This window comes from Natator depressus, chromosome 9, assembly GCF_965152275.1.
Source record: "Natator depressus isolate rNatDep1 chromosome 9, rNatDep2.hap1, whole genome shotgun sequence".
NCBI classification, from domain to species: Eukaryota; Metazoa; Chordata; order Testudines; family Cheloniidae; genus Natator; species Natator depressus.
In genome coordinates this window covers 98,927,854-98,940,135 of record NC_134242.1, presented here as the reverse complement: position 1 = coordinate 98,940,135, position 12,282 = coordinate 98,927,854, and the positions used below count along the sequence as shown (strand labels likewise).

The 12,282-nt window shown below is 35.7% G+C and overlaps 1 protein-coding gene across 13 annotated transcripts in view; it reads right to left on the bottom strand.

Moving 5' to 3' along the window:
* KLHL13 (kelch like family member 13) overlaps positions 1-12,282 on the bottom strand; it is a 120,763-nt gene that overhangs the window by 36,381 nt on the left and 72,100 nt on the right. For all 13 annotated transcript variants that reach the window (XM_074962766.1, XM_074962769.1, XM_074962778.1 and 10 more), the window contains one exon: positions 2,730-2,871. In XM_074962766.1, the coding sequence (XP_074818867.1) occupies positions 2,730-2,871 (142 nt within the window). The remainder of the gene's footprint in view (positions 1-2,729; positions 2,872-12,282) is intronic.

Genomic DNA, 12,282 nt, shown 5'->3' with positions numbered 1-12,282 from the left:
ATAGATGCAACAGAGAATATACCAGGAATTGCTCAACAGATACATTTTGTTTAATCCATTTGCACCTTTTAGTAGATCTATAAACTTTACTTCTGACTGATAGCGACTGTAGAGAAAAATTGATCAAATTAAAAAATGTTCCTCTGCTTAAAAATTAGTTATCTGCACAGGTTTGGTATATATCACAAACTTGTAATATTCTGAACAAAGAAAAAAATGGCTCAAAGTGTTTCAAAATGTTGTTAGAGAACTATTTGAAAATACTGTACTCAGATCCTAAAAAGTGAGAGCTACAGGCTTCTTAGTTTCTCTGGTGAGCAACGTCACAGCTATAGTAACAACAAGGGAAAAAATAGGGTTCTGGATGGGATGAGTCTTTCGCTCTCTCATGCAGGCACTTGGAACTCCCAGTCTCACTGACCCCAGCTGGTTCTAGGATTCAAAGCCCCCCCATTCCAATGGCTGGAACAACTGGGGTGTGATTCTCTTATCTGTAGCTATGTCTCTGTGCTGCAGGGGTATAAACAGAAATCTGCTGGTAATAAGAACATTTTTCAAGTTATACATATTGAGCTATAGTTATCAACAGGCCTTTGAAACCAATAAAGTATATATCTAATCTACTCTCTTCTTCTTTGGGTTTAATAATCTTGGGGATTTTTTAAATAAAGTCTTGGAACAGCGATGTGAGGTTATCTTATTGCAAGTACTTATATAGTTCTATAAAGCAATTAGCAAATTTAAGGGTAAATGTGCCAATTGGTTTACATAAGCAAACAAATATATGCAATAAAATAATCTTACCTTTCAAAGTCTGTTTGCTTTAGATAGAAAGTATAGGAAACTGACAAGGTGAGGCCACCACTTTAGTTCACTTTAATTAAAATGGAAAAGACACATAATAAAATTGAAAGTGAATGCTAAAGCTCAATGATGCTGTTTGCTGGGCAAGTGGAGGGTTTCAGATCAAAAATAAGACTAACACCTGCGTACAATAGGATGAGAAAACCATATGGGTGAATGTTTAAAGTGCAGTTTTGCTTTGAAAAATTATGCTTCAAAAACAGCACTATGGAATTCCAAGTTTGTCATTTCTTTCCATTTCACATGTGCCCAATTTATAAGTAAAAATATGTTTTCCCCTGCCTGCTAGGCCCTGTAGGTGAGTTCTCTCCATTTTGTGCATCATCACTAATGATAAAGGTTCTGTACTTCATATTCAGTCTCCATTTACCCCTATGCACCTTCATTTACACATTTACTTGTTTCCTTCAAAGTGATTGCCCAGATTAATAGGTTAAGATACACTAACCAAATCTGGCATGTACAGGATGAAACACAGTCTAACTCCCCTTAGCTCTGAAGAGCTCATGGAAGTAAGAAGTGCTACAATTTTATTCTTGTCACTGAAGTCTACGGATATGATCCTGAATAAATGTAGGGGATGGAAGTGTCATTTTTACAGTCACTTTTCAGAGTAGAGCCACCCTCCAACATTTTCTTCCTCTTCAGTTTGTATACCCACTTTCATGTAACTTGAGTTTTGATTCTTGAGTTTGGAAGAAGTAACTCAAAGGGGCAAGCATACTGCTAATATAAGGTGAGGAGGTTATCGGCGGGGTTTGTGTGGTTTTTCTGAAGCGTGGGCACCCATGACAAATATTAACAAAGCCATTTACTTCCTTCTATGCATCAGGTACCACTGTATGTATAATATATAGGTTTCAGAGTAGCAGGCGTGTTAGTCTGTATCCGCAAACAGAAAAGGAGGACTTGTGGCATCTTAGGGACTAACAAATTTGTTAGTCTCTAAGGTGCCACAAGTCCTCCTTTTTTTTTTTTTTTTTTTGTATAGTGTATACTATCACTGTAAAAACATGAAACTTGCTTGATTAGATAGCTGTGAATTAAACAAAGGTAATCTTTCCCTAGCTGAACAGGGACAGATAAGATAAACTGAAGGCTATTTCATGGTTGGTCTGTAAAAGACAGGTGGCATGTTTATTAAAAAATAAGTGAAAGCTGGCATATTGATGAGCTTCAGAGGATAACATAACAGTTTTTCTACGTGCAGAAAGTGCAAGCCTCTTAATAATGATTTCATATATAGGTCACATATTATGGCTCGCAAACCATGTAGAAACTGCAGATGGCTGCTGAGATTGTTTGTGGGAAGTATTCAGACTCCAGCACAGTATGTGGATAGATCAGATAATGAAATTGCCTACGGATACATGTTTTAGGGGCACAAAGAGGAATAGTTAAGACTCATGACATCTTTAACACAGCGTTCACACAGAAAAGGCGAGAAGAGGAAATTCACCTGAAAAAGTTGCTTGACTATATTAAAGAGGTGAGTTTCTTTGAGACAGCGGTCCCTCACTTTAGCAAGCCTTATTTACCTATTTGAAGTTAATAGTGAACAAGTCTATAATTAGAGGGAAAGGTCATGTTTTTCAAATTGTTGATGTGATCTGAACATTTAACTTGAAAAAAAAAATCTGATTTTCATAGATAACATGAGCTCTCAAAGAGAAAATAAAGAACACAAAACCATGCCGCCTATTCAACAAAGGCATTGTCAACATGACACAAACAAATGTTTAATAAAGGTCTCTAAGGCACCTTTTCCAGGTTTGAGAACTTTCTTAGGTGCAGATACGGTTCAAAACCTTGAAAATCTTCAGGAAAGACTGGTATAAATATTACAATATATTGTGTTAGATTACCTGTAATACCACAGAACTATGAGTGTTGCTGGTGAAAAATCGTGTGGTCCCTGTCTTTGAAGACTGTAGATGGGCAGACACGCCCATATCGCTGCTACCAAGAGATACTTTCATGTGAGGATCTTCCTCTTCCACTAGAGATCTAAGAAAATGGGGAAAACAAAAACAAAAAAAAGCAAGCTTAAGTACACAGTTTAAATTAATTGCTGATAAACATTCAACCCATAGTGATTTAAGCTCCAAGCCAACATCAACGTGAGCTTGTTTTATTGATAACAGTGGGAGTTGTACTGGGTCCTTATTGCTCATCTGTGTGTTCATGCAGGTTAGGCATGTAACATTTCATGACTTTAAAAATTCATCATTTCATTTTAGATTTTTGATTAAGTAGACCAGCAAAGGTTTTGATATAAGTGGTCTTAAAAAAGTCAGTCAATTCCATTTTCTTTAAATTATTTTAAAAAAAAACAGATACTTCCCTAAAATATATTTGTATTGTGTTTACAATTATTTAAGATGCCTTTATTTTCTCATTTTTTAATTTCACAATTAAGTATCTTACTACCTCATCAGACTGGCACATGACATTTGGAGGTTATTAGTGCAAAATGTGTTCTTAACGTTTAATCATTTCATTTGTATTGGTTACTGCAGTCTTGCTCCAATATGAAAAGAATACTGAAAAGGTGCCAGTTTGTTAACACAAAAGATATCTTTGCACATGGGTTTTTAATTCCAAATAATTATTGCCCAAATCTAATGGTAGAGCAACTTTACAAAATGCTAATGTTTTCAATTGCTGCAATGTTGCTGGCTCACTACTTTTATCCTGTGATGTAAAATGCATTTAAACTTTATGGGATGTCTAGAGCTTATACTTACGTAAATGCTACTTATTTTATGTCTATTTAAATAATAAAAAGACATGTATACTAGGCTTTGGTACACTAACATTAAATTAATAATAGAGATTTTACAAATAATTAGATTTTAATCATCTGTGCTAGGTCTTCAGAAAACGATCAATATTAACCAGTTACAGTATTTTATGATTTACTGAATGTTGTAAGTTATCAATATGCATATCGGCATGGTTCAATAGAAGGCATTAGCAAATGTGTTATAAACCCAAATATGGAATTGAAATTATCCATAAGAGAAACTGTATTTGAGTAAAGCATTCATAACACGTAACCAATTTGATACAACTACTGCACATCTCACATAGAAATAAAAAAATCTCATCCACATTGTAACATGCAGGTATAAACATTGGCCTCCAAACTAGTTTCAGAAATCACTTTAAAGATAATTGCGAAAAGATAATTCAACGCTGATCTCCAACTTTTCACACTGCTCTTTTATTGAGGAAGCCCAGTTTAAAAAATGTGAATTGCCTTTTAACAAATAATTTTTTCTCAATATACACATTTGAAGTTTTCTAGTAAAAGCAGTTTCTGAAACTTAAGAATTTTTCTGATAGGGTTAATATATTTTGTATGTTCAAACCCATGTTTGTTTGTTTTTTAAATGCCAGCTATAACAACAAAAATTCTCAATACACATGGGTTTGAAACAGTAAGATTTTATGTACACAGACATAACAGTAACACACAGTAAAGGAACAAGGGTATGCTTCAGAGGTTTGAATTCACATGTAAAAACCTAATACACAAATTTGAATAAGCTGTAATAAATGTGAATATATTTTAGCATGCACTATGGTACTGTTTGTTTACAATTAAAATAGTTTGTTTTAAATCTCACTGGAACTCTTCTTTAACATACAAATCAATATTTTACACTGTATTTTGTAATCAGAAAGTTACTCTCCATACTTTTGTCTTTGGAAAACAACAGTCAAAACAACATTCAACAAGAGGTTAGATAAAGCAGTTTCTAGTGCATGACCTGAATGTTTTTGGTCAGTTTGCTCTGGCTCTCTCCTTTTTTAAAATCTGAATGTACTCATATCAAGTATATTGTCTCATGTGATTTTGAGGGATATTTGTTCCTTATGTTTACATGTCATGTGTCCTCCTTTTGAAACAAATGTGTTGATGTGGAGGAAAGAATTGTATTGTTGCGAGAGAAAGAATTATTACAAAGATCCTTTTAAAATTACATTGACAGGTTACTTCTCTGAAAGAATACTTAATAAAAGTATCAGCTCAGATAACCAACGAAGCAGAAATTTTCAAAAGGCTTTCTTCAACTCCAAGGAAAACTTGCCACATAGTTAATATGCAACAACTAGAAAACAGGCAAACCCACTTACTTGCCAAAATTTTCAGTGGGCTTTTAAGATTTCAGCCATAATATATGACAATTCCATACACTATTCATATATACTTAGCATGAGCCTTAAAGATTTGAACTGAAGCTGAAGGCCTTGTCTACACTAGATCAGGTAGAAAGAATAATGGAAGTACAATTGTAGTCAGACTACTGGTGAGCATCACCATTTTAAGCACCAGGACACCCAGGTCTCTTTTGAGCAGGTTTGATAAGAGGGTAGTTAAAGTGCCAGTGGATGTCTCTATGAGTACTTCGATCACTGCTAACACAGGTGGAGCTGTACCACTGGGACATTAGAAAAGCAAATCTTGTCCCAGTAACTTCAACCAAGAGGGGCAAAGATCCTTGTCTGGAGTGTTACTGCTTATGGATCTCTGAACAGTTGGGGGAAGTATGGGTTCTTACTGGTCACTGACACAGATGTAACAGATAACAGTAAGTTTGTACAGAGTTTTCTCATTTTACAATAAAATTAGAACTATTTATGTATTTAGAAGATAACACCTTATGGCAACGTTTGTAAACTAGAACCATTTAATTGCAACTGGCTATATTTGCACATTTAAAAATGTATGGTGCAGAATGGATTTATAGGTATTAACCTTTACACTATAGTTAAGCAAGCGCTACAGTACCCTTGGCATTTACACTATAAAATTTAGTGACCAAGTAGCAGTAACTGAGTAAGCTATTGGATATCTAGATCTAGTTTAAAGGAAACAAAAGCAAGCAACCATAAGATATGATTTTACTGCTTGCCAAGCAAGTCAAGTTCATTGTACCAAAACTGTAACCCATTCAACAATTTGTATGTTCACATTAAAAATAACAAGATTGCCCTATCTCCCAGACAGTCAAGTTTAAGAAGTAGACTCAACTTCTATTTAAGATCACCATCAATACAAAAAAAAGAAAAAGAAAAAAAAAAAAAAAAAGATAGTGGGCACTCAGCATCTTTCATGATCTCAAAATGCTTCATAAAGGGTAAGTTTTCTCTCCATTATTCAGGCAATGAAAGTGATGTTCAGAGGAGTTTAAGCAACTTGCCCAAGGTCACATAGCAAGTCAGTGGTACGAGCTGGAAATATGGCTCTGGTCTCCTGACTCCCAATCTTTTGACATAGCCACTACAAAATGATAGAGCCTCCCAAAATGACAGAGTTCTGATTTTGTTACTGACATTGTGTAAACTACATGTATGCTATCATAGCATTAAAAACTCATCTCTGCAAGAGAAAGGGAAAATGCAGCATTCCCTATATATTTTCAGTTACCCTATCAATATGCAAGATAATGGCAAACAAACAGATATAAGGCATGAAATACTTGTGACTAATTTAAAAAAAAACAAAAAAAACTAAGCCTGCAAACAGAATTCAGATTTATTCAAAATTTAATTTAAACTTGCACTTTTAGGCCTGTAAACCAAACTTTCATAAAAGTGATTCTTTACTATTCATTTCTGGGAACACATGACTAATTCAATCTTATATCTGATTAATTTTTTTTTTGTTTTTTTTTACAAAGTATTAACAGGGTTACAAATCTTTGCCATGTACAGATCAGAAACAAAATCATTACAACAGCTGACTGTTGTTTAAAAAGAGATTACAGAACACAGCCAGTGCCCTCTATTTAACAGGTGGTTACCATATTACAGAGTGAACGCCTTTACACTTATGACATCTCATTTCTAGTGATTTTATTAAATGGAGTGAAATCTCTCATTACACATATTTAACAGACCAGGCACATCTATCAACTTATCAGTTTTAAAAAAGGAATGGTGTACTAGTTAATTGTTATTTTTTTTGAAGGTGAATGGACTTTCAGTACTGAATAAAAGGTAACCAAATATCTAATTCCTAATGAATACAAAAGAAGTACAAAATAAGTAGAATAGGCACTGTTACCAAAGTCATTTTACTTACATTTATTAATGTGGTTTGACTAGCACTATAATTAATTGGGTAATAATGAATGTAAATATATTGATTGGTGCTTTATAATAAGTACAGTATATCACAATTAGGCAGACTTGCAAAGAAGAAAGTTAATTCATTTTCTAATTAGTTCTATTGTTCTGATCAATAAGGCATTAAGTAAAAAGTGCAGCACAAGCATTTTTAATCAGAATTTTAAAAGGCTGAAAAAGGAAGAGCTACAGCAGCGACTAAAATGGACAATGAGAATTCACAACAAGTTGACATAAACATGAATGTTAACCCTACTTTAATCAAAAATAGTTAGTCTGGGGAAACACTGAGCCCAACTTTCTATAATAGCTTTATGGTCAAATGAATGCTGAGTTAAACATGAAATGAACACAGGAACTGCCATACCAGATCAGACCAATGGTCTACATATTTCAGTAATCCCTCTCAGAGGTTAGTACCATGGCTTCGGCGAAAGGTGCAGGAAGCTATTTAGCGGACAACTATAAAATACCCAGCCCACTGGGGAAGTTTCTTGCTAACACTCAACAGTTAGTGGGGTGACCCAAGTGCTTTACATGACTGCTAGCTACATTATTTACACTAACACTGTACATAACCTGTTCTGGAATATTTGCAGTGAAGGTATCTTTGTTATTGTCCTTTATCAATTCCATTATCCAACAGCTCTTACTAGTAGAGAACTCTCCTAATGTGTATTTTAAGCTCCCCCCCCCCACAAATATTCAGGGCCTTGCTCTTATCTCAATCATCTGAGACTGAATATAATCTTTGTTTATATTGTTTCCTAGAAAATGTTTGTAGATACATCGTGTATCCCATCACCCTTCCCTGAGTTCTCTGTTCTGTACTATATAGCCTTTTACTCATATTTCTCATCATCCGATCCTTGCATCATGTTTCTTTCCTGCTTGCATTTTCTCTGTCTTTACTAGTATACAACAGTCTAACTGATACAACTATGTTATCCTTTTCTCCATACACCAGTTCTTTAAGACTGGACCAGGAAACAAATTGTTTTGATTTGCAAGTTTTGTACAATAACTTTGTACAGTATAGGATGACCTTGCACTAAACCAGCTAACTTCAATATCCAAGGTAATATATATGTGCATCAACAGTATTTTTACTTCATTTCATGAACAAACCTGATAGGGCTAAATACAGCAAAAGTTTTAGTTACAGGCATGGAGTACACAAAGGCAAACACAGGTTGTTCATGAAATGCTTACTAAATGCTAACAATTCTTATTAAATTGTTTCAGGAAGTTTCAAAATACCTTCCTTTGGTAACACAGAATATACCAGACTAAAAATATCTCATTGTCTGGCATCCATGACAACCAAATATGTGGTCTGAAAAAAAAAAAAAACAACTCAGCTACGTATTGTCTGCTGCACAACCTGCTAAACTAGTTAATCCTGTGTATTGACTGATCAGAGCGTCAGATTTAGGAAGCTAATTTGCATTTTGATTCTTATCTCCAGTTTCCTTAAAATCATCAACAGACCCTACACCCTAAATAGCAAAGATATTCTTTGCTACTGTATATATATTTGGAAGTGTGCATGGTCAATGATGTATGTATGTGTCCCCCCCCCCCGGAGTACAGCATGTTGTTCAACAGCTGATTAGTGTTAGGGCTGTGTCTTGTCATCCCTGTGAAAATATGCCCAAATTTGTTCAAATTATAAAGCCTCTGAAGATCTGTTTGCACATGCTCAGAGACTTGTTAGAATTTGAAAGCTAAAAGCTCCAAAGATTTCATCTCTAGTGAGCAAAGTCCATTCCACACAGCTCTTTTATGTGTAGGGTCCTACCAAATTAATGGCCATGAAAAACATGTCACAGACCGTGAAATCTGGTCTCCTGCCGTGAAATCCGGTCTTTTGTGTGCTTTTACCCTATACTACATCATACAGTTTTCACGGGTGAGACCAGCATTTCTCAAATTGTATGTCCTGACCCAAAAAGAGAGTTTCAGGGGGGTCATAAGGTTATTTTAGGAGGGTTGTGGTATTTGCACTCTTACTTCTGCATGGCTGCCTTTAGAGCGGGACGGCTGGAGCGTGGCGGCTGCTGACCGAGAGCCCAGCTCTGCAGGCAGCAGCGCAGAAGTAAGGGTGGCAACACCACACCAGGCCATCCGCGCTTCTGCTGGCAGCGGCTCTGCCTTCAGAGCTGGGCTCCCGGCCAGCAGCCGCCCCTCTCCAACTGCCCAGCTCTGAAGGCAGTGCCGGTGCCCGCAGCAGCGCAGAAGTAAGGGTAGCAGTACCGCAACCACCCCTACAATTACCTTGCGACCCTCCCACAACTCCTTTTTAGGTCAGGACCCCCACAATTACAACACTGTAAAACTTCATATTTAAACAGCTGAAATCATTAAATTTATGATTTTTAATATCCTATGACCATGAAATTGACCAAAATGGACTGTGAATTTGGTAGGGCCCTACTTACGTGCCAATCAGACTGTGCATGCACCACCTTTGGAGAGCAACCAAGCCTGGATCATCCCAAGGCTGAGCAAGGCTTTCCTGGAATTGCAGACCCTATGGCCACTATGGCGCTGGACACCAGAACTGAAAGCAGGAAGACTGGAGACTGTCTGACTAGCAGGGGTATTAGAAATAACTGCCTCATTTGTTACCCAATCCTGATTCATTATTCCTAGTGTATCGTCCATCCTATGCCCTGAATGAGGTAGGGCTCTGGTGGAGAAGACTGTATGTGATGATGTAATTAAATACTGTACCATAATGCATATGCACAAGGGGGCAAAATTAAGGTTACGTGAGCAAACTTAATGCTGGAATTTCTTAACCTGAGTGTTTGACTTTGCAACTTTAATGTTTCTTTAACAGTTTTTAAAAACAATATGTAGAATATTTGGAACTGAAACGCTGCCTTCCCTTTAGATCTTGGCCTGTTGAGTGAGCACATGCAACGCACAGTATACCATTAAAAATTTAGTAGGAAGTACTGAGAGTTTTGTCTTGTTGACTATAATATTTATCACTTATTGTCAAAATAACAATAAAACAATTATTTTGTTTTGCATTGTTCTCATTATGAAATTGGATTTATTCTAAACCCGTATCAGCAAGACAGCTACGAGAATGAATAATTTTGTGAATCTATGAATTTACGTAAATAAATCCAAGTTGTTTTAAAATGTTTTATAATGTATGCTTCTTTTGACACAAAATACCGAACTGGCCTAAATTTTCTCTAGCATAATTTTCTTCACACTAGAGTACATATTTTCATGGGTTATTTTCAAAAATATGACATGACAGAATACATTAAAAATTTACCAAAGCAACATAGTCCAGATAGTATATTGATAACTTTCTGTAGCTCAGCAGCTTGTTTTTTAAAGGATTATAACCTTATTTTCTGTGTCAAATTATTCTCCAATGAACCATGACTGCAAGTGTTCCGGTCACTGGTAAGTGGCATCTTCTGAAATTACTCTTTGTCATGTGCCAGCACCATGGTATTTATCAGCAAGCAAGAAACTAAATTTCCATTTCATATTAAGATTATCCTATCTCACGACAGATCTTTACTATTTTATGATCTAACCAAAACTCTGGTATATATGTGTGTGGCCAAGCATATGTTTAGCTAATTAAACTATTAACGAAGAGGCTGATTTAAATATAATGAAACTTTCATGTATTATTAGAAAATACAGTAATGCTTGTCCTTAGCCTGCCAAAAATGATTTTTAAATATTAAGTACGCTTAATGTCTTCCCATTAAGAATAGATGTTCTAACTTCTTGACTAGCGAATTTAGGAATTCTCTAATAAATTAAATGGCCATGTAAGAGCTGAGTAAGCTGAACAGTGATAGGGCAGCACTGTAAAGTGACTATTTTATCATTCTGATGTTAGGGAATTTAACGTTATAATAAGCAACACAGATGAATCTAGTTACATAATGCATGGTTCTTCACTTTTTTTTTTTTAAAAATACACACTTCTGCATTGTAAATCTGTGTAATTTAAAGCAGCACTTTAATTGGGCAAAAAATTACTAGATTAATGTATTAGTTATTGTTCTTCTTGTCCTCCTCCTAAATAGTGAAGTCTTGTCCTTTAATTAATATTACTCAACTACAGTAGTACTCAACTCCTGTAGCATTTAAACTACAATTTAAAGTAGTCAGCATTGTGATTTGCCAATGCCTATTTATAATGAAAATTTCTTATCCATTAGTACAAGAAATAAAAGTTTTGCTGGTACAAATGTATCAGTGATTTTATCTGAGATGGGGAGGGGGGGGAACTAATTTTATGGCATGGAAGAGCACTGACAGCAAGTCTAACTCATCTTTAAACTGCAATATTTAGCAAACAAGCACTTGAAACTTCCATCTTCTCTCTTAGAGCACACAGGTGCTGACTCACAATATAATAGGGTACTCTACTCTGTGTCCTCTTTTGCTATGAAATATCCAGAGTCAAGATGCATGAAAGCATCACACTAGGAAAGATCAGTGAGGTGACCTCTGACACTTTAAATAACTAAACCATACATTTCTACTTGGAATGCTTTTCTGATGAGGTGTCCAGTCACAAGCTATTCATTTGTACGTGTCAGACACACTGTTCTGGCTGAAAAATTAAAAGGAAACATTAACTTCTATTATCAAATATAAGGCCTTAATAATCCTGACAGCTGCACACACAAGTTCCATTGACTTCAACAGAAGTTGCAAGTTTTGTGGAGGAATAATCTGGACCCTTTATTCACCAAGTTACTGAAGTCCAATTTCTACCTCCTCCCTCATTATAGCCTTGCTGTTCTCTTAAGCTGGGTCTCAGTGATCAGCAGCATTCTGAATAGTTTTTAGTTATCCCAAAGTCACAAAAAGATGAACTCTATAGCTTAACTTCTTTGGCTGGAGTTTTCAAAGCTATCGAAGCGTTAGGTGCAGAAATCCCATTGATTTTTTAATAGGATTTGGGTGCTTAACCACTTTTGAAGATCCCCATTTTTATTTTTAAACTAGAAATTGCTTGTGGAATGTGTTAGGGTCACAAAAGAGCAATGTATAAGTGCTGTACTTGTCTGGGCGTGCTACTACTGCATCCTTGAGTGTAGTTCACATAAAAACCCACACAAATTGAAAAGGACAAAAATAAAATCCAGTTGTGAGTTAAATTAAGTAATATAAACTGAGACCAATTTTTCTATTCCCAGACTCTACCTCCTAACAGAGGCAAGGGGTATTGCTCTTTGATGTCAGAGCAGAAGCAAAGAGGTAATCAGGGAGCATAAAGCGGAG